Genomic DNA, 26,720 nt, shown 5'->3' with positions numbered 1-26,720 from the left:
GAACGAATTCAATTTTATTTTATTGCTTTTTTCTTCGTAAAACCTATTCCAATGATACAAACACTGATTTGGTTACGTTCCTACATGATGCATAGATGAAATGGACAATGGACAATTGGTAAGGATACAACCAAATTGGGTAGTTGTATGGTGGTGAGATGATATTGACAATCAATAGAAGGAAATGCAGAAGCCAAGGAGATGGACAGGCATAACAGATCGTATCCGACAAAAAAAAAAAAAAGAAAATAGACAGACAAAAGAAGGGAAGGCAATGGAAAGAAAACAAGTATGCGTATGACTGAGGAACTAAATGCCATTGAGTGCCTCCCGAACGATATCAATGAACTTGCTCTTTTGCTCGGACGAATCCATTTTGTCTACACGACTCCCTGTCCAGAGTCTGTACATACCTCGGATAGCCTCGTGTAAACCAGTGTCAACACCTTCCCGCGCTTTTTCTGTAGCAGACAGTGTCATCTTGGGAATAGCGTCGACAGTACCGCCTGGCGGCGTCAACGTATGTCCATCGCTGGTTTCCGGCGAGATCAAGTCCGGAGATGAGAATTCTTCGAGTTGCATGTGGTCCACTTTGATGGGTTCTGAGTCTTCTGCATCTTCCTCTGTTTCGTGCGGCGCGGGTGAAGGACTAGGACTCAGACCCGGTCGCGGACTGATGTTAAATAGGCGGCGTTCGAGGTCTATAGGACTTGGTGTTCCTTTCTCTGGTGACTCTGCCCTGTTGGGAGAGAAACGACGGAGGAAGTCGATGTGTTCGTGTTCGGTGGAGTATGAGTATGGGTCGTCTGAAGTTGGTCGACGTACGTCTGGCGCGAGTAGTTCGTGACTACTGCCAGTGTTATCGAAATAGGATAGATAATCTGCTGTGCCGCGGACTGCGATAGGTTGGTTAGGGTCATGGAGTTTGTGTTTTTGTGGGAGAGGCGAGTGTCGAGTTGAGTCCGCCGTACCTATAGATTGTGATGAGATTAGTCTATCATCATCAGATATGTAGTGATGCACAGAAAAACGCCTACCATGTACGGAGGCGTATTGTGCCCAGTAAGCTTCTTCGGCTCTCTCATCGTCGATCTCCTTATTCGCCGATATGCGCGGAACACCAAACGCACCCTCTTCTGCATCATCGTCGGAATTAGATCGGCCATACGAATTCCAGTATGCATCGTTGTCGTCATCATCAGAGTCCGAATGACCCGCAGCACGGGTCAAAGTTGGTTCGGAGCTTTGAGGTAGCCGAAGGGCAGGTGACTGTGAAGTTTGCGTGGTGGATGTGCTGGCTAGCACGGAGGATTTTAGCTGTTCGTGTAAAGCCTCCTGAGGAGAGTCATGCGTATTCGGAGGAAATGGCATGGGTTTGGCGTCATGATATTTCCAATTATCGGCATTTGTTGCGGCACCTTCACGGCCTTGCACAACGCCTTCGCCATCCTCTGCTTCCCAGCGGAAGACAAGTCGAAGACCGGCACAGTCATTACTTTCAACGCTGGTTATCGGTACATGTGCATGTGCAAAGACTGCTTCGCCGTCGTAAGAGTATTTAGTCGGGTACGCAGCAAGAGGGTCGAAGTTCTCCGCAGAGGGCAGATAATTCAGGAGGTTTACAATGTTTAGCGAGTCGGCTTCTGAGCCTGAGGCTGATGACCAAGAAAGATACGTTGCAGCACCGCGGGCAGTGTCGAGGTCATGACCAAGTCCTAGATAGTGGTGTCGCTGACGGAGAGGGGTAGATAAAAGATGTGGAGGTAGGGGATCGTCGAGCTGAGAGAGGTGAGAAAGCAAGAGAGTGACGGCGTGCGGTGGAAGAGCTGGAGGAAAAGCGGTCGTTGCCATCTTAAGTCCGTATGTACCGTTGCAAAGCCGCCAACAGTGCTGAGGATATATATGCTGCTCGGAGTCGGAAGGGTGAGAAGCAGAGGTGCTGGCAGCGCAAGGAGCACGCGGGGCCAAAGTATCAAGTGCTTTAAAATATATGCTAGTTGTCAGGGTCGGAGCCAATCCCAAGCCTTTCCGAGGTCACGTCCCAAGAAACCCAATTCGTTCCCGCGTTTCTCCGCATTCGAATCTTTTAATGGGAATTGCTTGCATAAGCAACGTCTGCCCAAATTCCACACGGTCCACAACTCACGCTGCGTCTCAGGGTCTGTCACGGTCGCCGTCTCGCCGCTGGCCATATAGCGTGTCCACCTCTCTCTCCTTCACAGCCGTCACCGTACTCTTCCTCCTTGTCTCTCTCTCGCTTTTCCTTCGTTCTACTCTCATCTGTCGTTCTCGACGATTCTGCCAGCCAACCATGCGTCCTCTAAGGCTCCTGGCTCTTCTTTCTGCACCCCTCTTAATCCGCTCTCAAGTAAGTCGTCAGTTTGACATACAGCCTTGGATGCACCTTCTAATCGCTCGCAGTCATCTGGCAATGTACAGGTCTCGACCCAGTTATCAACCTCGGTTGGCATCGATGGAAATCACCAGCAGACGACCCAGGTCATAACAAACCTCATTACCCTAACCAATACTGCTGCCGCGTCAACGCCTTCCAACGGGACATCCTCAAATACCACTACTTCGGGCAACTCGACGAGTTCAGGAAATAGCACGAGCTCAGGGAATAGCACGTCGTCGGCTCCGAAATCACCACTCCCTACCGCCACGCAGAGCGTCGATGGAGGTGGTAACGGAGACAATGGCGGAGCACCAAGTCCAGGAGCGTCCAGTAATTCCGGTATCTTTGGCCCAGACGACGGTTATATCTCAAGCGCCCTTGCACTAAGTGTAACCTCGTTCGTTTCTGTTGCGGCAGGCGCCATTGGCGGGATCTGTTTAGTTTGGACGTGATGGGCAGGGTGCCGTTTTCTCGTATAGCTCGAGTTGATTAGACATTTGATGGGTATTGTGCAAGACGCATCTTGCTTCAGGACACGTTTATCTATGCACAATGCTCTTGTTCACGACATTTCATGGACCTTATTTTGCTATTGGACATTCTCCGCTCCATAGTTGCTCTGCATTCGCCGTTTTGGCGACGTCACCATGCCTCGTTCTCTCTCATTCCTTCGCTATCATTATAGTACTAGTAGTCATCGAACTCTGTATAGTTCAACACAGGTATTCATGTCGCCACAGCTGTGTCGTCGTCCCTATTTCAACTTGACTTGGTCAGGGTTTTTTGTTTGCGTCACATGCCTTATTAGGATGAGGCGTCGATCGCGGAATCACGATCCAAAATTTCAGAAACTTGCACTGCTGCTCTCTAGAAAGTTGTATTCTCTGTCGGCTCTGCCGACTCATTCACCATGGCACTCGATGACCTTATTATGACAATTGATTCGGATGCGGAAGACACTGTTGAGGAGCCAAGGAAACCTGCAAAAGTGAAGGGGAAAGAAAAAGTTCCAGGCAAGGTGCGAAGTGCAGACGAAGGTGCTCCAGACGAAAAGGATACGCTGAACCCAGAGTTCACGTTCGACGTGACTGGGGACGTATACGACGAGGTACTAAATGGGCAGGATGGTCTGGGAGACTTAGTTAAAGGCTCAAAACGGGTGAGCTTTCTTAACTTATTATGCATAGAATTCTTAGTGTCTAAATTGGAGGTTCGCCTGTTCAGGAACCTGTTTCGGTAGACGACATTATTGCGCGAAGAAAGCTGACCGATGCTTCGAATAAACGAAAGAGAGCATATGACACGGAAGATAATGACGACGATGATGAAGACGAGGACGAGGACGAGGGCGAGGGCGATGAAGAAGAAGATCTCGGTGATGAGGAGTTAAGTGGAAGTGAAGAAGAAGAGCTTAGCGATGACGAGGTCGCAGAGAGCGACGATCCATTAGCAACATCAGAGGATGAAGAGGACGATGCAGATCAACTCTCTGAAGCCGAGTTAGACGACGAAACGGACAATGCCTCAGACTCAGATGGCTCCTCTGGCACTGAGGAAGAAACTCAAGCCGAAAAGGAACGGAAAGCAGCGTATTTCGCTTCTCCAGATGACCCTTCAGTGTCTGGCCAAGTACATACATCTTTTACGACAATGTCTCTTTCTCGACCCCTCCTAAAAGCTCTTACTGCACTTGGGTTTTCGACACCAACACCCATCCAAGTTGCCACTATCCCTGTCGCTCTTCTGGGGAAGGATGTTGTCGGAAACGCGGTCACTGGGTCCGGAAAGACAGCGGCGTTCATGATTCCTGTCCTTGAGCGTCTAATGTACCGTGAGCGCGGGAAGAACAAAGCGGCGGTCCGCTGTGTTGTGCTTGTTCCGACGCGCGAGCTTGGTGTGCAGTGTGTAGACGTTGCAAAGAAGCTCTCTGCATTCATGGACGTACGAATATCTTTGATAGTTGGTATGTTTACAGTTATTACACAGTTAAATTAATGCTTGATATTCCGTTCCAGGTGGACTTTCTCTTAAATCGCAGGAAGCAGAGCTTCGAACGCGTCCGGACATCGTTATCGCAACACCTGGCCGACTTATCGACCATCTGCGTAACTCCCCTTCCTTCGGGCTGGAGACCCTTGATGTGCTCATTCTGGACGAGGCCGATCGAATGCTTTCCGATGGATTCGCAGATGAATTGAAAGAAATCATACAAGCCTGTCCAACTTCGCGGCAGACGATGCTTTTTTCCGCAACGATGACGGACGACGTGGATGCACTTGTGCGGATGTCACTCAACCGACCAGTGAAGCTATTTGTGGATCCGAAACGGAGCACCGCACGCGGGCTTATCCAGGAATTTGTCCGCGTTCGTGCTGGAAAAGAGGCCGAGCGCGCGGCGTTGCTTGTTGCATTGTGTAAACGGACGTTTAAGCAGGGTGTTATCGTTTTCTTCAGGAGTAAGAAGCTTGCGCACCAAATGCGAGTTGTGTTCGGGATTCTCGGTATGAAGGCGGAGGAATTACACGGCGACCTTACTCAGGAACAGGTAGAGGTTTAATTATTGAATAGGCTTGGCATCTACTGACATTGAGGACTGATGCAGCGTCTTCGCGCTCTGCAGCTGTTCCGTGATGGTGCGGTGGATTTTTTAATGGCAACGGATCTCGCCTCTCGGGGTCTTGACATCAAAGGTATTGAGGCGGTTGTCAACTACGACATGCCTGGTCAACTGGCACAATATCTTCATCGAGTTGGGCGAACGGCTCGTGCCGGAAAGAAAGGACGGTGGGTTTTCAGTGCTCCACAACTGAATGATTCCAAATTCTTTGACATTGCACTTATTCAGATCGGTGACCTTAGTTGGAGAGGCTGACCGGAAGATACTCAAAGCTGCTATCAAACACGCCTCTGACGTAGACAAGGTCCGGCATCGTACAATCCCGTCCGATCAGGTGTCAATATGGGCGAAGCGACTGGCGGAGATCAACGATGAGATAACAGAGGTATTAAAGGAAGAGAAGGAAGAGAAGGCGTTACGATTGGCGGAAAGAGAGCTGAAAAAGGGAGAGAATATGATTGAACATGAGAAGGAGATCTTTTCTCGGCCTGCACGAACGTGGTTTCAATCCGAGAAGGAAAAGCTCAATGCAAAAGGTAGGAAGCGTGGTATCGTCAATTGAAATGACTTGAATGTGCTGACTGATTACTGCCCCACGCGTTTCTCAGAAATTAGCAAGAAGCAGTATGAGATAGCTGCAGGTGCCACTTCTCCGTCAAAAGGGAAGAATAAAGAGGTGCAGGCAGATGCAAAGGTGCGTTTCAATCCATTCGGGATAAAAGTCCTACCGGACGCTATTGAACCGTTCTGTTCCTATTTGCAGCCTAAACGGGATAAATTTGCCGGGCTTTCGCGCCGGGCAAAGCGAAGAAAGCTCGCACTTGAAGAGGGTGCAGCGGAAACCACAGCTGTGCGTGCGGCTGTCCGAAACGCGAAGAAGGCTGGACGACCAACGAAAATTGGCATGCCGGAACCAAAACAACAGAACCCGGCTAAATCAAAAGGCTCAGGGAAGGACAGGAGGGGGAAAGCAGGTCGGGTGACCGGTCGGAAAGGAGTATTTGACAATGAGATGGGAGGGAAACGGAAACCAAGCATAAACGAAGGTGCCAGAGCCAATAGGACCGATAGAATCGGGGGTATGGGCAAGAAGGGTCCAAAAGGGAAGGGGAAAGGGAAGCGGTGACCCCGTATTTCTGCGTGTTCTTTTGCTATATGGCCACTATAAAAATAGGACTCGCCCACACTGCATATACTGAGTTGAGGCGGTAACAATCACGAGTCTTCGTGGTCGAGATTCTGTGTGAGAGAATTAAATTATTAAACTGTACATGCGCGTCGCGATGGACGCGTCGGAGTCACGTGCGACGTGTACAGAGTCCTGTGACGCGTCTTTACATCAGTGTCTTGCAGCAGCTCTTTCTCGCATCATAACGCTCGACTGTAGCTGTACTTTTGTCTGTAGGTGACGCTTGGCTGTGAAAAGTCTTGAAGTCCTAGGCGGTCTGCTTGATTCCTCCGATCTTACGCATAGAAGATCTCACCCCAAAGCGAACTGTGAGCTAACTTGGGTCCGTTATACGAGTTATCTAACCACCGCCAACGCGGCTTCTACTTGGATAGCCCTAAGATCACTTGCACTTAACTATGGAAGATGACTCGAGTGCCATTATATCTCTCGCAACAGTCCGTTTGCAAGCCAAGTCTCGGCTGTTTCTGACTGCATGTTGTCCGGACAAAGATCTTGTGGTGCTTGTATCGAGAGTCGGCTCAGCCGACAAAATGAGCCTGTGGAAGATGCAAGGCTCGAAGAAGTGGGAAGTGGATACGAACAAGGGGTGTAGTTCTTCGGACGAGGTTACAGCTCTCAACTGGAGCCCTGATGGTGCGCGAAACTACTCTGTTCTGATTCCTGAACTATTTGTTACTCAACTGAACTTACTATGGTTGCTCCGTGTGCATACGCTCAGGTCAGACCATTGTAGTTGCTCATTACCCTCCTCGAATCAGCCTTCATTCGCTACAGAATGGCCGAGAGGAACACTCTTTACTGGTTGGTTCTCTGCCCTGTGGTTCGCCATCATCACCTCGAATCACGGGTGTCTGGTGGTTCAAAAGGGAGACGAAGACGGACAGTAAGGCAATGCCAGACATGTTAAAGCGAGGGAATGTCGTTGTATGTAGCCTAATTCCTCTATCAATACACACTTTATTCTAAGGTAAATGCTACTCCTAGCCTGGCTCTGCACTTTCTATAATTAGAACACAGCCACTGCTCGATGCCCTTCAAGACGACACAGTCCCACTTAAGTGAGTGCTCATTTCCTAGCACGTATATCGCTTATTTATTCAACTTCCGACAAGCGCAACAGACCTATTCGCCTTTCAAGGAAGTCATGCCAGGCCAGGGGCTAAGGTTTCCTCTCTGCCAGATGTTATTTCCTCGTGGCCTGCGCTTCCTTCTGACCCTCTTGCGGCGGGAATTAACCCCGCTTCGCGCGAAAGCGACAAGAGACCCGGAGATGAGCTGGATGAAAAGGACACCACAAACGTGGACAGTCTTTTGGTTGCTATTGATGATTCAGGCCAAATTCATTGCTTTTTGGACGGGTCATATCCAGTTGGCGCCATTAGCTTGGGTACCGGCTGTGAGGCGAAGACGATAATCAAGAACAACGAGGAAAATACGTTGTTAGCGCATGCAGAGTTCAAATCAAAGGACACTCGCACCCCTGTCCTTCATAACGTTTCACCATTGACTGTCGAGCTTCCTTTGCTTTATGCGAAAGCAACGCGGCACGTTGCAGAGAACTGCACGGCTGCGCGGGAGCTCGCTTGGTACAGTATTCGTGTAGTAAAAGAAATGAGAAAATCCTGGTTCGGTGGAGATGGGCAAGTTGGTGCCCGGGATTTCAACACAAAATATGCCCGAGGGTTAATCGAACGGCAGGTCGCTCATGGTCGTACGTCATGATACATCAGGGCGTGCTGCTTCCTTTGCTCATTTCGTTCCTTTCAAGAGGAAAAAAATGTGGTCCTCGACCTTACTGTGCTCCTTGCAACAGGGAAGTCGTCTCATGCTCTGTCGGATTACCACCAGTCGGGGGAGCTTACTAGCGAGAGGGTAGGTCTCCGGAACGTGCGTTCCGGGTATCGATTTTCATTTTTGTTGTCAAGGGCTTGCAAAAATGGGAGACCACCGTAGGCGAGGCTCTTCTTAAGCTTCGTGATTACGCTGAGACCCGGATCGCACCTGCGTGTCAACACTTGCACCTGCTGCTGGAAGAGGTACGAGGGTGGTCACTCCTGTAAGCATGTGGTTTTCTTCCCGGCATCGTGGATAGCACATCGGACTAACTTTGCTTCGTTCACTTTCACAAGACCCCAGCTGCATGGAGATTATGGTTTTTCCACCAAGGAAGTTGATGAATGCTTAGATCTCACGGCTCGGGCTATCATACTTGCAGCGTTCCTTGCTGCGACGGCTCGACGGGAACTCACTCGCTTCGTGGAGTTTATCGTGTTCTTACGCTATGGTATGTCTTCGCTCGGCCTGTGTAACTCTACAGAGAACTGAGTGGATACTCAGAAACCAGTCGATTAAGTACACCCGAAGCAACACCGTCGCCACGCCACGACATACTCGAAGTGAACGAATATCTAATGTCAGGGCTTGAAAAGAGCGAGATTGATGAGTGGTTCACCGGACCTGTACCGCAATTTTCCATGAGTTCAATTGAATCCACACCCCAGATGGGGGATCTACGTTCTGTTATTGAACGTGCGCGTGCTTTCCTCGCAGACCCCTCGAAACTCACCTGGCCTCCAGTACGTCGCTATTTTTTTCATTGGTTCAAAAGGGGGCATCTTCCCCTTCAAGGTACAGGAAGACTGATAGCGGACTCAATCGACCCAGATAACGCAACGGAAGGATCTCTCACGTTTAGATCGAAATCTAGATGCATTGATACATGAGTTGGCCGAGAAGTGTCAGGAGGTATATAGCCGGGCAGCAAAGGCTGTGGCGAGGACGGCTTCTGTGCAGCAAACATGGACCACATCGGGGCAAATTCAGGAAGTCGCCGAGACAAATGGAGAACGCGTGGTCAACCCCACCTCATCGCAGCCAGTACGGACACGAGCTATTTGTGAAGAGAAGGTCTGACTTTGGTGGCATGATTGGCTTTAACCACTGAAGAAGTTTCTTCATTTTCTTTAGACGAACACGCTGACGGAGCATCTAGCTATCCGGCTACAAGAAAGGGAACACGGGCTGCCTAGATGCCGTGAACTGCGTAAGTGACAATAAAGAATACTGGCAAATACGATTTATCCTATTGACTAGTATTGATCCGCAGTGTGCATCATTCGAGCATCGTACGAACATGTGGGAAGCTCAAGGACGGTCTCGGGCGTCGCTGCTGCAATTTTAGACTGCAGGTCTGCGGAAGATAGCCCGGATGATGACACTGGAATTGAAGGCCTTTGTTTTCACATTTTCGACATGGACTTCTTCGATGAGGAGAGCCTCGTCATCGTGTATCAGAGTTACGCGGAAGAAGGTACATTTATTCTTTTTATTCAATTGTCATTTTCCTTCACGACTTGCACATTATTGCAATGCGGGAAGCGGGATTCTGATTCTGATCTACCGCAGGCGCGGCGAGGATTGGGACGGTTGATTACAGCGTCCTGGAATACTTTGAAATTGATTTGGCAGGATACGTAAACGGGCTCTGGCAAGAAGACATCGTGGCAGAAGCGATAGCCAGAGTGTCGGCAGGACAGGTAAGCTTCTTGAGGGAAGAGAGTAGGCCACGCCGAGATCACGCTGATGTGCCTCGTTTCTCTTCAACTGTATTAGGCTGGTTGCCCGGCGGCGCCTATTCGGAAGCAACGCACACTGAAGCTCTCGCGGAGTGCACGGACTGAGGCCTCGGAAGGCGAGGGCATACCGAGCGTAGCGGTGAACGGGCGAGTGGGACGACGAATAGGGTGTGTTCTGGACAGGAGTGGGATGGAGCTGGAAATGCTGGACTTGGAGGGAGAGGATGGGACGGAGGGAGAGGAGGAGGAATAAAGCAAAAGCAGGAATAGGCGCGAGATGAGTGGGAGATCGACCCTGAGGGCGGTGCGGTGGACGGGGGTACGGACCGTAGTGCACGAGAAAGGGGTATTTGTTGGTGTACTGATGGAAAATAAATGGAAGAACTAGGTGCTAGGCGAGGGGATGAGATTGGCTGATTGTATGCAGGGGTGTGATGTGTGACTGATAACGCGCCCGAGTGACCGGAAGCGTCGGCCGGAGTCGGCTGTCCTGTCCTGGCTGCCTGTTCGGGCTGCGCGCATGAGCCGAGGTTTAGCTGCTGGACTCTCTGGTGGACTCTGCCAGAGTTTGTTCATTTCCGCCGCTGGTTCTTCTTTGCCACTCTCCCGTCTTCTCTCTCTTCCGCTCGTCGTCCACGCACAAGCCGGCAGGCGTCTCCCTGTCCGTAACATCCTCTCCCCACCCGACACCCGCGGACTCTCTCTCCCCCTCCGCCCGCGTGTATTTCTTTCCCATTTCCTATTTTCGCCCTCTTTTTAGTCCGCTAAGCCACACTTCTCTCTCTTCCATATTCACTCCTCTCCCGTCCTATGCCAAAGACGCCGCAGTCCCAGCCGCCCTCCCCAGTCAAGCAGCCAGCCAATGCCCCTGCTCCCGACAAATTAGACAAGATGTCCGAAATCGCTCTCAGAAAGAAGAAGAACGCCGACGCTCAGGCTGCTTTCCGTGCACGTCGTGCCAACTATATTGCCACCCTCGAAGAGACAGGTCCGTCTGCTGCTAAGTACCTAAATATTCATGTTCCGACGACTAAGTGTCCGTAAATCGCAGTAACCAGCTTAGAGGCAGTTGTAGTCCAGCTTCAGGACTCGTGTCGCGAGGCTCGCGCCGAAGCCTCAGAATTGCGTCAGGAAAACCAGCGAGTGTCAAGTGCGCTTGATGCTCTTCGGCACGAGTGCAGGGAGAGAGACAAATATCTCAGGGCTCTCTGGCACGCCAGAAAGAGCAATGACGACCCGCACTTGGATGACTTCCCTCCTCCGCCTCCGTCCTTCAATGCCGTTCCACCTGGAGCTGCCAGCAGTTCGCTCGGCACTCCAGTAACGACTCCAGTTCCTCACCCTGTCACATACACCACTCCTTCGGCAGAAGGAATGGATCCACGAATGCAGCAATACGCGCAGGACAGTACCGTTACGCTCCAACAGGCTGCTTACCATGATACCTCTTCTAATGCTTACACCGAACGTTCTCCTGCCATGCCATTTATGACTAACGAAGGAGATGCGAACGGCCGAGGAACAGCCATGGGAATGGCCAAAATAAACCAGTATGCTTTCAATGGCATGACCGGCCACGTCCGGGACAATACATGGCATGCAGGCGTCAACCAAGGTGCACCTGCGAGCACCGATGCGGTTACAGGAGAGAATGCTTCCACTACCCATTCACCTGGCTTCATTCCATCACCAACCGTCACCTCGGCCGAAGGGACCTATGGCCCTCGCTACCCCGCCGCGTTGATAGACGCCCACAAAAACCCTCTTCCTGGTATCGACCAAATGCCGTATCTAATGAATAATAACGACCGCTCAATCTCTCCGACCACGTCCAGCCCGCACAACGGTTCCTCTTCCTCCTCTGTTAACTCCCAATTTCAGTTTGTTTTCCCCACTGAAAGCCAGGAACGTAACGATGCGGACTACCATCGCCGCATGGCAGCAGCGGGCCCTGAACTAACACTGCATGGGGGTACTGCAGATGTTTCCGTATATGCCTTGAATCGGCGACGTGCCAATACGGGACCCGAGCGACCTATGCTTGGGAGCACTATGCCCGCCTTTCGACCGGATGATCCACAAGGAATGCCGGTTGCCGAAGGTAGCAAAGCGGCTGGTGTGGGCAGTGTCCCTGGGACCGACCCTCGTGGCATTCGTCGACGAAGGGGGACTGATCAAAGTAACGGAGGTGATCACTCGTCGCGTTCTCCATCACCGACGGGTCATCCACCTATTTCTAGCACACTCGCCGTCATCAAGGCCCAGGCATTTGGCGCACTTCGCCGAACTCGGGCGCGACCGAAAAAGGCGACTGAGGGTGCAGCAAAAATGGCCATGGAGGTCCTCGAGGCTCGCGGCATAGGTCTTGGCATCAACTCTCAGAACGCCAGCAAGCGCCCTCGGTTGAGTGACGACGACGGAAACGGTCTTACGAACCAATAGCAACCTGAACCCAAAAAAGAATCACCACCACTGGATATCCGAAATTCTCTTTTCTCTTACCATGTTTTTAAGCAAGATTTTATGCTGTAAGTATAGGACGCCTATTCACCAATCGTCTGCTATGCACTGTATACTGGAATGCTCTCTACTCTGCAATCGTTCGATTCGCACTCAACGGCCTTTTCACCCTCATTTCTGATTTCCTTTCTCCCATCACTCGGCAACTCTTCACGCGGGTTTCTTGTAGACATTATTATCTTTGCATTGCACATATTTACTTTACCTCTGTGATATAGTTTTCATCTCTGTTTCATCTCTCATCATTTCCCATTACTCTTTCTTTTTCCCTCTTCTCCCTCTGGCACCTGCATGTAACGTAGCGCCTGTCTGTACATGGAATCGGTCTTCTGCAGCCGTACGTCCCTTGGTGTTGTTCCTTCTTTCTGGCCCTTCCGCTCAACTCTTCATTGGGTAATCTCCTTAGATAGACTCGAGACCATCTCCGTCTTCTTACCGCTGACTGCTGATTGGAAACCATGTACACCAGCCAACCAAACCGCTCGCACCCCCTCACTACTCCACTTGCCTTCTCCCGATTTCAATTCCAATTCTCTTACCAAAACGGCGCGAACTGAATGTATTGTAAATAGCTGTCTACCCCTTGTTTTTATTTCCAATGAATAGGAGGTGCCTTCCAGTTGCCATTTTTATTGTTATCCGATCCGTTGTGCGTCGTGCGTCGTGTGTGTATTACTTAACCTTTATAGTTGAAAGGAATGTGAGGAACTGGTAACTACCCTGTGCACTGTGCACAATAGAGCACAAGGATCTCCGGCGGCATGATTCACTGGTCCCAAAGATACGGGTTCTACACGGCACTGAGCGGACGCGTGCGTTGTTTGTGTGGTTCTTGGTTCTTTGCACGGACTTGGGGTAGTTGGATATCGATTATCAGCTTGCTCCTCGGGAAGAAGCATTGATACTGATAGACCCCATGCTGCTCACTTCTTTCTACTTCTTTTAGTTCCTTCAATTCTTTCAGGGTTCTTTCTAGGCATTTTACCAGCCTTCTTTATTTGACGAGGACAAAAATAACTTGACCACTAAACGTGAGTCAAAATATCAACACGATAGTGACTCATGGGCCGAGGAGATAATGATAATGAGATATTAATCGGCGCCACGAAGGTCTTTGGGGCAGGGACACACAACATACACAAGGCGGAGGCAAAAACGGGTATCTTCTTCTCTTTGTTTCATTACCGTAGTTAACCGATATTATTACTCGTTGCGGTAGCGCTATCTCCGATGGCTTGCTTCCTTCTTTCCGTTCATTCATTCATTCATTCAAGCTTGTGTGCGTCAGCGTATGATGAATGAAATGCAGCAAGTTTGCATGGAAGATGTACACGGGAGATAGAAGACGCGGGTCAGAAGGTAGACGATAGAAAGGGTACCCACGCGGAATGCCGAGGAGAGTAAGATTCTACTACACAGGTAGGAGGATCAAGTGAGAGCAATTGTACATTGTATATTAAACTTCTTCGGGAATCTTCTCGAGAACAAAACTCTAGCCGAAAGGAAAAGGGCAACAACGACGTAGGATAAGGAAGAAAACCTGCCCAAAGTAACACCATGAATTGAATATGAATAACTAATATGAACGGGGCGGGAGAGCGCGAGGAAGTAAGGGAAGTAAAGGAAGCGAGGGAAGCGAGGGGATCTTGCTATTTGGTCGATCGGCCGTGTTATCGACGAAGAAGCCAGCTCCAGAAGAATGGTATCTGATGTCCTGTGTGAGTTTGTATGGGAGGGTACAGTATATGAGTTTCGACATGCGATTGCAGCGAGTTTTGCGAGGAGCGAATGGAAAAAGGAAGCAGGTAGAGAGACAACGTACTGTGGGAAGCCGCAGCATTGACGAGAGGAGTGTTGGCCGTGATGGTCGCGAGAGGCGTGAAGGTCTGGCTCGTCGGGAGAACGGCGTTGGAGGGGCTGTTTATGGCATGAATAAAGAAGATCAACGGATCAGCGGAAATAGAGTGGCGGAAGGGATCGACGGAACATACGCAAGCGTCTCAATCGTCAAGCTGGTACTGTGTCGGACGGCAGGGTACAGTAAGCTTCGGAGGAGACATACGACACATTGATGATGAACGGGTTGACGTACATTAGAATAATAGACGTCGACTCTGTGATCGCCGGGCGATCATCGTCATCATCCGTCCCCGATCCCGACACCGTTTCCGTAGGCCGGCGATCGTCGTCCAGATCAGTACTGCTTGCCCTGAGTGGACACACAAGATGAAATGTCGTCGATCAAGATGTGCGATTACAACAAAACAAACTCAAAAGAACACAGTCACACACATCTGTGAAATGGTCCCGGTCATCATCTCGCCCTCCCTTGATCGTCGCCTCGGAGCATTTAAGTATCATCGTCAGCATCTCCTCGCCTCGGAGACATGCCCCATGACAAGATCACACTCACCCACGTTCCTCTTCATTCACGGCGGGGTCACGGGAGCTGTCTGTCCATTTCAGCGTGCGGCATGAAACGTGCTCACAACCAGCTTGCCTTGTACCAGCATCAACTAGCCTGACAGCAAAATTCATACCGCCGGTCAGAGATGATTTAATTCCGAGCATATGAAACGTCTACGGACCTTGAAGTATAGTCAGCCGTCTGCGCTCTGATCAACGTACAGCATAACAGGAAGCAGAGAAGACAGAAGACGAGAGGGGCTCTAGTCAGCATTTCGTCGACCGTCGGAGGCGGGGAAATAGCAGTCTGTTCATATGATGTCTTTATAGACCAACTGATAATTTAAATCGGCACACTTCCGAGGGACGTAACACGCTTGGTATTCAAGAGAAGGTCTTGGCGCACTCGCATCCGCTGCAATAACTGATCAACTAAACCTATATTCAGTAGTGCAGCCAGTCGTACTGGCTCTCAACCGTGGGTCCCACTCCTCCGGGCTACCAATCGGACGGAGCAAATGTCCCGAGGGAAAGTTGTGCCTTCACATCGACCCTCCTGGGTACTTTTTGTTATCATGCCGGACTGTCGGTCCACCTGGCTGCCCATGCCCGTGGGTTCATCGTCAGCTATCGAAGCGCTGCGCCACTGGGCTGCTTAGGATAGCATCATCTCTGCGGGATGTTTAGGCACAAACTAGGCAACAATCTTGCTTTCCAGCCAGCTGGTATTCATCTCATCCCCGCTCTTCTCCGGACCAAGTTGCTGGAAATGAACCCAAAGCTCTGCAAGGGGGAATTTGCAAGTATAAAAGGCAATCAATAGTAATGACCGAAACAGTGTAGATTGTGTCAATTTCATCGATGTGGTTGGACGTAAAATATGGCCGTAATGGCAATGCAGGAAGACGCATCGTAGATCCGAGCGCTCAGCGTGAGACGGTCTTGTCCAGGTTTTTTGAATGGAAAAATAGCCGTTGTCGGTTATCTAACAGGCAAGTTGTCAGCCAAGCCATCGAGTGGGACAAATTGTGAGAAAACATGAGAACGCACTCGGTCTTAAAGTATTTAACAGCGGAGAAATCTCAAAGCACAGCAGTCCGAGGTTGTCCCATGAGGCGATTGGGAAGCCACTGGTAGACGTTCAATTCGGATACTAAAAGTGCTGCGCCACCCTTCAGTGACAGAGAATCGGGAACATTCAGGAACAGAGCATAATGGCGGAACAGGTGCAAAAACTTCATGAGAATTGCTTGGAGGGGCCGACACAAGGTACGCGACGTTATCTTTTCTCAAGACTGTAGATACAAAATGCCCAGCTAGCGCACTTGAGGCACAGCAACGTCCCAAGGGCCCCGTATCTCACTGCACGGGAACGTGTTATTCCTTGAACGGAAGTCTGGTCTTGGTACTCACTTTTTGAATCGCTGCGCCCATACGAGCGCTAAAGGTGCACCGAATGTTACGAAACCTAATATCGCGACTTGTATCCTCGTAACCAAGTGGGAAACCTCCGAGGTCAGGTGTATCGACACCCCGGATACGCAGAACGTCAACAATGCCCTTAGAAGTGATGGCATCATCTGAAAGTCAAGAATTAGAGCGTTATGTCAGGGATCAGCGGATACTCACTAGTAAGCGCGTCCTTAGCATGGGAAACAGCGCGAACATTTGGATAGAGAATAACGTTAAGGCGAAAACGGAGACATCGTCGCGAAGTCGCGAAGCAAGAACTACGGATGCAGATATTCCGGCATTCATGGACAGAACAGAAGTCAGCCTATGAAAAGAAGATATCTCCATAAGCTTCTACTGCGGAAGGAACAAGTTGAGCGCAAAATCGTACCTTTCGCGACCTAGACGTCCGCTTCTGGATGGACCATAATCCGCCAATAGAATATTCAGTATGAAAAGACACGCTGTCAGAGCCCAGATGGAGTCTGATGACGTTGATGCTGTGAGAGTCCGTAAGACTGGTGACAAGGCAAGAAGAGCCAAGAAGACGAGGATGGACGACTTGAGTGCCTTCGCCCCTTCGGAACGACAAGAGTTCTCAGCACTGAATGCGTCATATGAAATAAGGTGCTTACTGTGTTCCCTTTCCATTCTCTGACCGAACAGGAAGCAGTCCATGAGCTCCCAGAGTAGATATCCGAGCAAAAACATTCCGACAGAAATCCAGACGAGGACACGTGGGTCCCAGGATTCATCGTACAAATGTACGAATGTGACTAGAAAAATAAAGATGGAAGAGACGTGTTGTGCGATCGTGCATGCTGCCAGTACGAGAGGCCAGTACGTATATGGGCAAAAATTGGCTGTAAAACGAGTATCGATTCCTGGGTCAGTATCTGTCTGACATCCACACGAGTGGCACACGCACCATTGCGTCTAAGAGATGAGAGAAAAGAGTCGGGTATGTAGTTGTCAGGGTATGGCTGCTTTCTCCATAGCAGTTTCTGCCACTCTGCGGACATCCACCGAGGTGGACGACATACAACGTGAAAGTCGTCGTCGTTGTTCAAAACGATAGCTTACAATCGACTTTAGGACACGTCAAATGGTTCACACGGCGTATCATCATATTTTCTCAGTCCATTAGATGAATTATTTTATTTTGGCTAGTCCTGTATGCCCCTCAGGGTATATGCGTTGGAAGGGCAGTAGAGATTGACTCGCAGTGACTTTAATTGCATAACAATTGAAGTATTCAAACATCACAGAAAGCGCAATACATGATCAATAAATATAGTCCCAAATCGGCTTCATATCGCTACAACTGCTTCAATCCCACTAAATATTCATTTTCGCAAATAGCCCAGTGAGAATAACAACAGACAGTAATCAAAGTCACAAAGAAGTACGTACCACGAGTTGTTCATCCCGTCTATCCTGAGTTGGTTGTTTCACCGGTTTATTCACTTGTGACGCCAGTTTACCAGCATTCGGATTCTTCTTGTTCGTTAATCGTTCCAAATCCTGAAGAATGATAAAGAAGGATGTCGACTGTGAGCTAAATCGCCACAAAAGAACAAAAAGAAATGGTTGCTTTAAGCACCTTCTGCTGTCTCTCCTTCGCAGCCCGAGCAAGCCGTTCCCGTCTTTGTTCAGGACTCTCGTGCTGAGGGAGCGGCTGAGTCGGCGACTGCTCAGTGCCAGATCCGAGGACGGTATGTCCGCCGGTGTGCGTTCCCGGCTTGGAACATAAAGAACCCATGTTACGAGAGGAGTCTAGCTTGGACGATCTGGGTTGAGAGCGAACGCCGGAGACCGGCAACGGCGTGAGTGTGGCGGGACGACCAAGTCGGGCGCAGTCCCATACCATTACTTTAGTACTCTTGGCGCTGCGGTCATTTTCTAAACATTCCGCTCATGGCATTATGTTGACAAGACTCATGAATCGATATATATGAAGTCAAATATAATCTATGTGTATAATTACAAAATGAAGGTCGAGTATGAAAAACAGGCAGTTATAGGTCGTTGTTTTCGATATGCTCATACTCCCCTCGCCGCCTCTCATCATCTTCGGAACGTCGCGAGAACGGTGAATGCACACCCAAGTTTATGCGTTCAAATGGTAGTCGGGGATTCCACGTCTATATTGCACAGACACATAGCTCAGCGGATGCATCTGCAACATTGATGCCTGAGAGACTCACCTCCCACCAACGTCTTCCCGAGGTCCACGGTACGCTAAAGTCGATTCCGGCCTTTACCATCTTACCCTTGATTCCCGCTCCGAGGAGCAGTCCAAAAATCGTGAGCAAGAAGAGTGTAACCACAAGTTGATCTCGTGGCGAATCCCGCTCTGAGGATATCAAAATCATAAATGAGACGGATGAATATCCGTAGATAATTCTCAGAATAATGAGAAAAACGCACGGAAACACCGGGCTTCGACGTCGCCCTCTTTGCCCGTAGCGGTGTCCGGATCGGTATCTCCCAATGTTGCGCCTTGGCAGATGGGTAGGTTCTGGTTAATGCACCACTGCTTTGTGCAGGAGAGACATGGCTTGGATGGGTTGTCAGGCGTGACTAGATGCAAGATCGTGTAGTTTGAACCGAAGCATATGCCTGATAACAATGCTAAGTATGAGCACCCGTTGCTACGATGAAGTGCTATAGCATGGTACGTACATTTACAGAAGCTCGTAGCCTCCCATTTCTCTCCAAGATGAGCTGCTTGCACTGGAGTCTAATGGCATTGAATCAGAATCAGAATGACCAGGCTCTCAAGCAAGAAATACAGACAGAAGCGAGAATAATAGATAGTACTAGTGTCGCGAAAGTAGCCAGCGTAAGAGACAGAGGATGCATCTGGAGCAAAGTGCAAGTGTGCCAGCTCGAGGGAACTTGAAGAGACACGCGCAGGTCGCAACTGCTACAACTGTCACGACGCGTCGGTCGTCCTCTGTCTGTCTCGAGTCTCCTTCCCTTCGCGCGTCTCTCGTTACGTTTGCACTTCAAGCTCGCAAAATGTCTACAGAGTTTGACGATGTGCTAACAAACCAGCCTGTCGTCATTGACAATGCGAGTATTTGTTAGCTGCTGCACCACACAAGCCTCGCGAATCTAACACGGACTCCTATGCAGGGCTCGGGCACCATAAAAGCAGGCTTTGCTGGCCAAGACCATCCAAAATGCTTCTTTCCGTCATTGTGCGTATAAAAACATATATGTCATACTTGATGTATGCTAATGCCTAATTCATTGTTTAATAGTGTCGGCCGACCGAAACACGTACGCGTTATGGCTGGTGCGTTGGAGGGCGACACCTTCATTGGTCGGAAGGCACAAGAGTTTCGTGGATTGCTGAAGATCAAATATCCTATGGAACACGGTATTGTAACTGATTGGGATGACATGGAACGTATATGGAATTGGGTGTACACGGAGGAGCTAGGAACGCTTAGTGAAGAGGTGCGTTGTGCTGATCTGATATCTAACTTATATTCTGGTGTCTGATATGTAATTCCAAAAGCACCCTGTACTCTTAACTGAAGCTCCTCTCAATCCACGAGCCAATCGGGACATTGCCGCACAGATATTCTTCGACACTTTTAACGTTCCTGCTCTGTTCTCTTCCGTCCAGGCAGTTCTATCTTTGTACATTCTCTACACCCCTCCCCGCGTTGAGCAGCTGCTTATACCATCTACAGATACTCTTCTGGCCGAACAACTGGCATAGTACTCGACTCAGGCGACGGCGTAACACACGCAGTCCCAGTATTCGAAGGTTTCTCGATGCCACACGCGATTCGCCGAGTAGACATCGCAGGACGAGATGTCACAGACCACCTACAACTCCTTCTCCGCAAAGCAGGTCGACACTTCCATACATCCGCTGAATTCGAAGTCGTACGCACGATCAAGGAGCGTTGTTGTTACGTCGCAGCCAACCCTTCAAAGGAGGAGAAAGACACTGCTGGACGGACAGAGGAGTTCCACCTCCCCGACGGGACTGCAATACAACTTGGCTCGGAACGCTTTCGTGCTCCTGAGATACTGTTCAATCCCGAACTTATTGGTCAGGAATATGCGGGTGTACACCAGGTGGTTGTTGACTCTATAAACCGTGTGGACCTTGATCTTCGGAAGAGTCTCTTCTCAAATATCGTACTTAGTGGTGGAAGCACCTTATGCAAAGGTATGTCAACGCTAGATGTTCTCTGTAATTAGTGCTGAACAATTAAAAGGCTTTGGCGACCGATTACTGAACGAGGTGAAACGACTGGCCGTCAAGGACGTGAAAATCAAGATCTACGCGCCCCCAGAACGAAAATACTCTACTTGGATAGGCGGATCGATTCTAGCAGGTTTGAACACGTTTAAAAAGGTGCGTTATGTCATTCTTTTCCTGATTATTGAAATAATCTCGTTTGGTTGTAGATGTGGGTTTCTGCAGAAGAGTATCAAGAAGACCCGGAAATCATCCACAAGAAGGCCGGGTTCTGATTTTTTTCTCCTATAGATTCTTCTACTATTCTGTTTATGCGCAGGGCTTCTTCATTTGTCTTCAAGTCAATATTTTCTCGGTAATACCCATTGCCCACCTGTATCAGCTAGTGATCTTAATACCAGTATTCACTTATATCACGGAGAAACAAGGACGTTGCATGAAAGCATACGCATAGATTGCGGGGTCCATACATGACAGACAGAAATGTAGATGGTTTTTTGGACATACAAAGCGGATAGAAGAACGTAAAACAACCAATTCACCGGTACCTGCGGAGAGAGAGGGTGTTGTGCCTCTTCCAGGTGGAGCGGACTGGGGTGTGGTTGTAGCGGTGACCTTTGCCGATACCACGGTTCTGCAAATAATGGATTAGACGAGAACCTTGTTAAAAGTAAATAAACACGTACTTGTTTGCCAATGCTTGTCAGGCCGCGTGCTTCGCGACGCTTGTGTACCGGCTTGGTGATCCAGTTGATCCTGGCGTCGCGACGAATCTATACGCCGATTAATATAAGTAATTTTACATGAAATAGATACGAAGAGACTTACAGCCTTGTGGTTGGGGTCAACAAGGATGACCTCGTAGTACTTGTAAATACCATCTTGGTTGATCCAGTACGAGTTCAACACGCGGAGGTTACCACAGCGGCGTCCGACACGTTCTTCTGCAATCGAACGGAGACCACGCTGGAACTTGAGGTGGTTCACACCCTGGCGGACGGGCTTGCCGTACGTCGCGCCCTTAGGGACGGGCTTCTTGCGGTTACCACGACGAACACGAACACGGTAGATGACATAGCCTTGCTTGGCCTTGTAACCGAGGCGGCGCGCCTTGTCAGGGCGTGAGGGACGCGAGGCACGGTGAATGACGTTCAGTTGGCGGTATTCCCAGCAGCGGACACGCAGCAGGAAGCGGAGGACATCCGACTGCTTCTTCTTGTAGAGCTCCCCGATGTACTTGTACGCGCCCATCTGTCCGTGAAATATGGAGAAAGTCAGCAAGATTCGTTACATCCAAACTTTGCGTTGGCCATCCATCGTCTTCTCGCGATTCCAGCCATGCCAGACACAGTCCATCACATTGTAGAGCATATAGACAACCAATCCAGATGTTTCACAGAGTGAATAGCTGCTCACCTTGATGTCGGGGACCGATTGTCTTGAGGGTGTTGAGGACGGCTCGAAAACAGACGAGCGTTTGGTGCACTGCTTTAGGGCCGGAGCTAATTGAGTTGGTCGTTGTTCCGCAGTTTCAACGCGTAATTTATGGTCACGCACAGTCCGTTACTCTGCTGCTTCTGATTCCGTCACCAACGCTCACTACGCTCAACCACTGTACCCGCCATGAGCACAAGCTCGAATTTTGCGAGCACGTTCGCCCCCTACGTGAGCCTACTCTTTTTCAAATTAATTTAATCAATAAATTCTGAAACCTTCGCGCAGACTCCTCCACCAGACGACCCCGTACAACGTCCGCCCGCACCTGCATCGGCTTCACGTACTAAAGCACCTCCTCGTCCTTGGTTTCCTACTCAACCTGAAACCTCTTCGTACCAATCTGGTGGACTACCCACTCTGGGGACTTCTTATGGAGGTGGAGGTGCTGGTGGCGTTACTATGGGCGGATTCGGAAATCAGCCAGAGGCAGACGGACCAACAAACCAATGGGAGTCGCGGTTCAACATGCGTGTCGACGTTCTGGCAGCTTTTGCGTACTTACTGGGGCCAATCTCTGGTATGTTGTAGTTGTTAAGTCAAAGGCTTGTCTAACGAGCTGCGCAGCGCTCATTTGTCTCATACTCGAGACTCATAATGACTACGTTCGATTCCATGGTCAGTATCTCACATTAACTTGCCAGGAATCAAAAAGAAGGCTAACAGGGTATTTAGCGTATCAATCCGCGCTTTCGACGACACCGCTTGTGTTGCTACGAATATTTACCTCACTTGTTCACTTTCCCTCGTTCTTAAACACACTCATCACAATAATACTCGTCGTCTTTATTCTATTCATGGCGTAAGTTATTCTTCTAGTCTAATAATGATCTTGAGCTATAGTCTGACGTCTGCCTCTTTCAGGTTTCGAGCATATGTTGATGCAGCTCGGAATAATCTTACTAGATATTACCTGCCATACGTTGGATTACTAGCAGACCAGTGGGTCTCGGAGGAATAGAACTAGGACTTCTTCCACTGCAATTACTATGAAGTGTAGCATTTTATTTATCTACTGTTTTATGACTCTCTGTGAGCCGACTTTTTATACCATTCCGCAAACTCATGCAAGCTCGGGTAGCATTTGCCCAATTGAAATGAGTGGATTCGTCTATCGCAAATGAAAGGTTATATATTCGTCCGTAGTCGAACGAACTCCTCGCACGAACATAACTCTGTTCGTGCAATTGCCCGCAAACGCAGAATCAATGAAATGATTGTGCTTACTTGTAGTTAAGCCTTTAAAATTCAATGATTTATTCCTTAGAAGATGACATAATAATATGAGATAATCACAATCGGAACTTGCCGGGCACCCAGTTAGGGATGAGATTGCGAGACGACGACGAAAGCCCAGCAAAAGGCGCGACGACAGGCCACCTTTCCAAGACAAAATGGTCAGTATCTGTTCAATGCAGGTTTTCAGTATGCCTATGTGCCGTCTGAGCACCACACAATCCACTCCGTGTGGTGGAATGGGATGGATGGAACGAATGGCTGTTGGCTGACGGAAGCTCAGATCCGGATGGCACACGATGGCTTCAAGCAATGTTACTGACAATTTGACATGCAGGATCCTTCATCACCGATAACACTACGCACGCGTAAATTCATTACGAACCGCCTGCTCGCTCGGCGCCAGATGGTCGTCGATGTGTTGCACCCAGGTCGCCCGAACGTGTCCAAGGCGGAGCTGAGTGAGAAGCTCGCACAGCTGTACAAAGCAGACAAGGCTCGTGTTGTGCCGTTCGGTTTCCGCACGCACTTTGGTGGTGGACGCAGCACTGGATTTGCTCTGATCTACGACGACGAGGCTGCTCAGAAGAGGTTTGAGCCGCGATACCGATTGGTTAGGGTGCGTGTTTTGGTACTTCATATCTCAAGTCTGAAGCGACGCTTATGCTTTTCGTTCTTATTTTCCTATTGCAGGCTGGTCTTACGCAGAAGGTTGACAAGCCATCTCGTAAACTTCGCAAGGAGCGTAAGAACCGTGCAAAGAAGGTATGTTAATGAAATCTTCGTTTAGCGATTGTTTGAACTCATTAAACCTTCTTCTACCTCTAGCTCCGTGGTACGAAGAAAACGAAGGCTGCGGAACCTGCGAAGAAGGGCAAGTAAACGACTTCGACCTGCCAGGCCAACGCCGTGGCCGTGTGGGAGGATACGACCTTGGCGTTGGCTGGCATGGGCTGCATCGACCATGCTTGGTATGGCAGGATGTGGACGGATACTGTGTACTTTTTCCCGCCTCTCGTTGTTTCTGCCTACAACAAAAGTTTTCCTGGGTGTACCAATGATACTCCTTTTCCTCAGTTTCGCTCTCCTCCCGTACCCCTGCATGGTTTAATACATGTCACTTATATGCATATGCAATATCAAGCTCAAACATCCAAGTGAACATTTTATTTGTGTTGACTGCTTAGAAGACTCGGAGTAAGTTTGAATGAATGTTAGACGCTTGAGGGCGTCTTGACGGATGCTAAAATGCACGTGAGGCTGTGCTAAAAATGTTGTTGTAAAAGTAAGAATAAGTAGATCGGCGCGGCTTGCCTCATTGCAGGATTCTCACCAACCAAGGCAGGCAAGCCGTTCCAAAACGTGCTTGTCTGCTCATGACACCGACACGCACGCCTTGCTTCTGACCACCATCTAACCTGCCTACTATTTGACGACATTATCTACCCTATCTAACTATCTGGTCTACGAAATTACTTACGAAACTATGACACGACGAACTAAGCAACTTGTTGGATTCAGTATAACATGCCTCCTAGCTGCTGCGCACGGCGGGCATGCATTACCTCAGCTTGGCGCCCTCAAGGATACACTTGCAGAATCAATAAGAAATGTCGTACCACGAGGATTTGCTGATTTTACGTTGGAGCGTCGACAGAACAATAATTCAACCAACACAACGTCCAGTTCGAATACATCGTTAACCGATGTTTGGTTATTGGAAGATGAATTTTCTGGAAAGTCATTCTTCGAGTACGTTTCATGTCAAGTACGTCGTAAAAGCACGAGAGCTCATGCTTGAACACAGTAATTGGACATTCTTCACCGGTCCAGATCCTACACAGTGCGTATTTACCTGCTTCGACCGTCCTATTCCTTTCTGACGTCAGAAATATATATAGTGGTCTAGTACAGTCAGTACCATCTCAATTGCATCATTTTTAATGTGTGTATCTGATTGTCGGTATTGTCACCAGCTTCGTCGATCGAGATACTGCGCTCAGCCAAAACTTGGCATTTGTTACGGATAATAACACGGTGATTATGAAGGGTGATAATACTTCTTGGGTGAATATCGGAGATAATAGGTCAAGGTCAGTCGGATTATTGCGAGGCATATCTCGTGAGACATGTTCTAATGTATGTTATATTACTTTTGTGTTAGTGTTCGAATACAGAGCAACAAATTTTGGAATGGCGGTCTCTTCATTCTGGATTTGAATCGTGCACCATGGGGATGTGGTACGAATCCTCTTACTTGGTAGATGTACAAATAAATTTTGCTTACACATTACCTTAGGTGTCTGGCCTGCATTCTGGTCGCTCGGAGCTACTCAAGCATGGCCCCAAGTATGTTAAAAAATATATGCTATCGCTCTCTAGCATAACTGACAAAACATAATAAAGGAAGGAGAAATCGATATTTTAGAAGGAGTTCACGATAATGTTCACAACCAAGTCACTTGGCACACTCTTCCAGGCTGTGTACTTGAAGACACCGGCAATTTCACGGGTACTATGGTAGTACGTGTTTGCAACTCTTTGATCTTCGATTTTCAATCAACGGGAACTGACAATTCGGACTATACAGGGCCAAACACAATGCGATGCAACACTCAATAACAACGCAGGGTGTGGGGTTACCGACTGGAGTCGTGTTTCGTATGGAGAAACTTTCGACGCGCAAGGTGGAGGTGTGTATGCCATGTTATGGGATGAAACGGGAATCGCAGTCTGTACGTCGCCCCGTGTTGTTCTCCGCTCCCTGTCCCCTTTCCTGTGAATTGACATTCGCTATTGGGCTATTGGGTATCGGGTTGCAGGGTATTTTTACCGCGTCTCGATTCCGCAAGATATCGTTGATGGAGATCCGAAGCCGAAGACGTGGACGACCCCCTCTGCGGCGCTGTCCCCATCTGGCTGCGATCCGTTCCAGTACTTCAAGAATCACTCGATTGTGTTTGGTGCGTTTGAAATAGGAATTAAGTGTACAAATGAAGTTAATGCTAATTCATCGGCCTTTCCTTAACCCATAGACATCACGTTCTGTGGAGACTGGGCGGGAAACACTTACGAAACTACACCCGGGTGCACTGGCTCATGTCCGGAACATTTACAAGACCCTGCGAACTTCGTGGTAAGTCCCTTTTTTACACCCTGACTTACCATATGGAACTGGCTAATAAGCATGCATCATTGTGATTGTAACAGAATGCATCATGGGACATTAATTCGCTGAAAGTATACACAAAGGAATCACTTAAAGGAATCGTCGTTAGCTCGGAGGGTTCACAGTTTTCGCCGTATAGCACCATTCTTGGTGTGCTTGCGGGATTTGCTATGCTTCTTGTGCTTTCTTGAATGGAAATGCATCGGATGGTTCGGGAATACGGGTAATGGGTTTGCCTGGAGAAGTTGGTACGATGCAAATGTATCACTTGCCCTCGCAAACAATGGAAAACTTACACTGGACCGTGGAGAATGGACAACACGGACGGAATTATCATGCCTTGGATGGACAATCACCGGAGTTTGTATATCATACAGTACACACATTGTTATCTCTTCAATGGAACATGGAATTATTGAACACATTAAAACCA

General features: G+C 49.1%; 13 protein-coding genes across 13 annotated transcripts; 8 read left to right on the top strand and 5 right to left on the bottom strand.

The window, feature by feature from the left end:
• Positions 1–309: 309 nt before the first annotated feature.
• Positions 310–1,851, bottom strand: FOMMEDRAFT_27757 (uncharacterized protein; the record flags this gene model as incomplete). The annotated part of the gene is made up of 3 exons (XM_007265456.1): positions 310–392; positions 414–971; positions 1,038–1,851. 3 exons carry the CDS (start codon positions 1,849–1,851, stop codon positions 310–312), a joined length of 1,455 nt encoding a protein of 484 aa, XP_007265518.1.
• A 377-nt stretch (positions 1,852–2,228) lies between these two features.
• Positions 2,229–3,190, top strand: FOMMEDRAFT_19242 (uncharacterized protein). Its single transcript, XM_007265455.1, has 2 exons — positions 2,229–2,365; positions 2,419–3,190. Exons 1-2 carry the CDS (start codon positions 2,312–2,314, stop codon positions 2,848–2,850), a joined length of 486 nt encoding a protein of 161 aa, XP_007265517.1. The 5' UTR covers positions 2,229–2,311; the 3' UTR covers positions 2,851–3,190.
• Positions 3,191–3,308: 118 nt separating this feature from the next.
• Positions 3,309–6,141, top strand: FOMMEDRAFT_82831 (DEAD-domain-containing protein; the record flags this gene model as incomplete). The annotated part of the gene is made up of 9 exons (XM_007265454.1): positions 3,309–3,386; positions 3,453–3,557; positions 3,623–3,788; positions 3,831–4,361; positions 4,414–4,943; positions 5,001–5,182; positions 5,244–5,551; positions 5,624–5,709; positions 5,779–6,141. The coding sequence occupies 9 exons, from the start codon at positions 3,309–3,311 to the stop codon at positions 6,139–6,141; spliced, it is 2,349 nt and encodes a 782-aa protein (XP_007265516.1).
• Positions 6,142–6,602: 461 nt separating this feature from the next.
• Positions 6,603–10,064, top strand: FOMMEDRAFT_167218 (uncharacterized protein; the record flags this gene model as incomplete). Its single annotated transcript, XM_007265453.1, has 13 exons — positions 6,603–6,840; positions 6,926–7,131; positions 7,192–7,265; positions 7,320–7,918; positions 7,976–8,079; positions 8,133–8,263; positions 8,337–8,491; positions 8,545–8,783; positions 8,872–9,114; positions 9,175–9,250; positions 9,314–9,517; positions 9,613–9,743; positions 9,820–10,064. The coding sequence occupies 13 exons, from the start codon at positions 6,603–6,605 to the stop codon at positions 10,033–10,035; spliced, it is 2,616 nt and encodes an 871-aa protein (XP_007265515.1). The 3' UTR covers positions 10,036–10,064.
• Positions 10,065–10,830: 766 nt separating this feature from the next.
• FOMMEDRAFT_146047 (uncharacterized protein) lies at positions 10,831–12,814 on the top strand. Its single transcript, XM_007265452.1, has 2 exons — positions 10,831–12,639; positions 12,713–12,814. Exon 1 carries the CDS (start codon positions 11,157–11,159, stop codon positions 12,222–12,224), a length of 1,068 nt encoding a protein of 355 aa, XP_007265514.1. The 5' UTR covers positions 10,831–11,156; the 3' UTR covers positions 12,225–12,639; positions 12,713–12,814.
• A 1,094-nt stretch (positions 12,815–13,908) lies between these two features.
• On the bottom strand, positions 13,909–17,182 carry FOMMEDRAFT_167216 (phosphatidylinositol N-acetylglucosaminyltransferase; the record flags this gene model as incomplete). The annotated part of the gene is made up of 13 exons (XM_007265451.1): positions 13,909–14,016; positions 14,125–14,219; positions 14,294–14,320; positions 14,395–14,642; positions 14,716–14,751; positions 14,803–14,823; positions 14,891–15,693; positions 15,759–16,070; positions 16,122–16,288; positions 16,338–16,485; positions 16,552–16,738; positions 16,796–17,023; positions 17,089–17,182. The coding sequence occupies 6 exons, from the start codon at positions 17,180–17,182 to the stop codon at positions 16,025–16,027; spliced, it is 870 nt and encodes a 289-aa protein (XP_007265513.1). The 3' UTR covers positions 13,909–14,016; positions 14,125–14,219; positions 14,294–14,320; positions 14,395–14,642; positions 14,716–14,751; positions 14,803–14,823; positions 14,891–15,693; positions 15,759–16,024.
• A 307-nt stretch (positions 17,183–17,489) lies between these two features.
• Positions 17,490–18,030, bottom strand: FOMMEDRAFT_155034 (uncharacterized protein; the record flags this gene model as incomplete). Its single annotated transcript, XM_007265450.1, has 3 exons — positions 17,490–17,498; positions 17,574–17,684; positions 17,764–18,030. The coding sequence occupies 3 exons, from the start codon at positions 18,028–18,030 to the stop codon at positions 17,490–17,492; spliced, it is 387 nt and encodes a 128-aa protein (XP_007265512.1).
• Positions 18,031–18,131: 101 nt separating this feature from the next.
• FOMMEDRAFT_167215 (uncharacterized protein) lies at positions 18,132–19,025 on the bottom strand (the record flags this gene model as incomplete). The annotated part of the gene is made up of 5 exons (XM_007265449.1): positions 18,132–18,304; positions 18,368–18,516; positions 18,591–18,782; positions 18,846–18,903; positions 18,960–19,025. 5 exons carry the CDS (start codon positions 19,023–19,025, stop codon positions 18,179–18,181), a joined length of 591 nt encoding a protein of 196 aa, XP_007265511.1. The 3' UTR covers positions 18,132–18,178.
• Positions 19,026–19,166: 141 nt separating this feature from the next.
• Positions 19,167–20,797, top strand: FOMMEDRAFT_167214 (actin-related protein). The gene is made up of 7 exons (XM_007265448.1): positions 19,167–19,238; positions 19,302–19,366; positions 19,430–19,628; positions 19,690–19,814; positions 19,868–20,355; positions 20,405–20,544; positions 20,598–20,797. Exons 1-7 carry the CDS (start codon positions 19,185–19,187, stop codon positions 20,661–20,663), a joined length of 1,137 nt encoding a protein of 378 aa, XP_007265510.1. The 5' UTR covers positions 19,167–19,184; the 3' UTR covers positions 20,664–20,797.
• A 129-nt stretch (positions 20,798–20,926) lies between these two features.
• FOMMEDRAFT_81910 (ribosomal protein L15e) lies at positions 20,927–21,639 on the bottom strand (the record flags this gene model as incomplete). Its single annotated transcript, XM_007265447.1, has 3 exons — positions 20,927–21,022; positions 21,075–21,161; positions 21,217–21,639. The coding sequence occupies 3 exons, from the start codon at positions 21,637–21,639 to the stop codon at positions 20,927–20,929; spliced, it is 606 nt and encodes a 201-aa protein (XP_007265509.1).
• Positions 21,640–21,983: 344 nt separating this feature from the next.
• FOMMEDRAFT_19234 (uncharacterized protein) lies at positions 21,984–22,934 on the top strand. Its single transcript, XM_007265446.1, has 5 exons — positions 21,984–22,053; positions 22,111–22,402; positions 22,450–22,500; positions 22,558–22,684; positions 22,747–22,934. The coding sequence occupies exons 1-5, from the start codon at positions 22,012–22,014 to the stop codon at positions 22,841–22,843; spliced, it is 609 nt and encodes a 202-aa protein (XP_007265508.1). The 5' UTR covers positions 21,984–22,011; the 3' UTR covers positions 22,844–22,934.
• Positions 22,935–23,314: 380 nt separating this feature from the next.
• FOMMEDRAFT_19233 (uncharacterized protein) lies at positions 23,315–24,268 on the top strand. Its single transcript, XM_007265445.1, has 3 exons — positions 23,315–23,737; positions 23,812–23,883; positions 23,947–24,268. Exons 1-3 carry the CDS (start codon positions 23,450–23,452, stop codon positions 23,998–24,000), a joined length of 414 nt encoding a protein of 137 aa, XP_007265507.1. The 5' UTR covers positions 23,315–23,449; the 3' UTR covers positions 24,001–24,268.
• Positions 24,269–24,604: 336 nt separating this feature from the next.
• On the top strand, positions 24,605–26,478 carry FOMMEDRAFT_82144 (uncharacterized protein; the record flags this gene model as incomplete). The annotated part of the gene is made up of 10 exons (XM_007265444.1): positions 24,605–24,870; positions 24,926–24,961; positions 25,095–25,211; positions 25,283–25,359; positions 25,418–25,467; positions 25,525–25,647; positions 25,709–25,853; positions 25,941–26,081; positions 26,154–26,254; positions 26,329–26,478. The coding sequence occupies 10 exons, from the start codon at positions 24,605–24,607 to the stop codon at positions 26,476–26,478; spliced, it is 1,206 nt and encodes a 401-aa protein (XP_007265506.1).
• Positions 26,479–26,720: the final 242 nt, after the last annotated feature.

Source organism: Fomitiporia mediterranea, assembly GCF_000271605.1.
Source record: "Fomitiporia mediterranea MF3/22 unplaced genomic scaffold FOMMEscaffold_5, whole genome shotgun sequence".
Classification (NCBI taxonomy): domain Eukaryota; kingdom Fungi; phylum Basidiomycota; class Agaricomycetes; order Hymenochaetales; family Hymenochaetaceae; genus Fomitiporia; species Fomitiporia mediterranea.
Note: the sequence above shows the minus strand (reverse complement) of the source record. Positions and strands in the feature narration are given on the sequence as shown.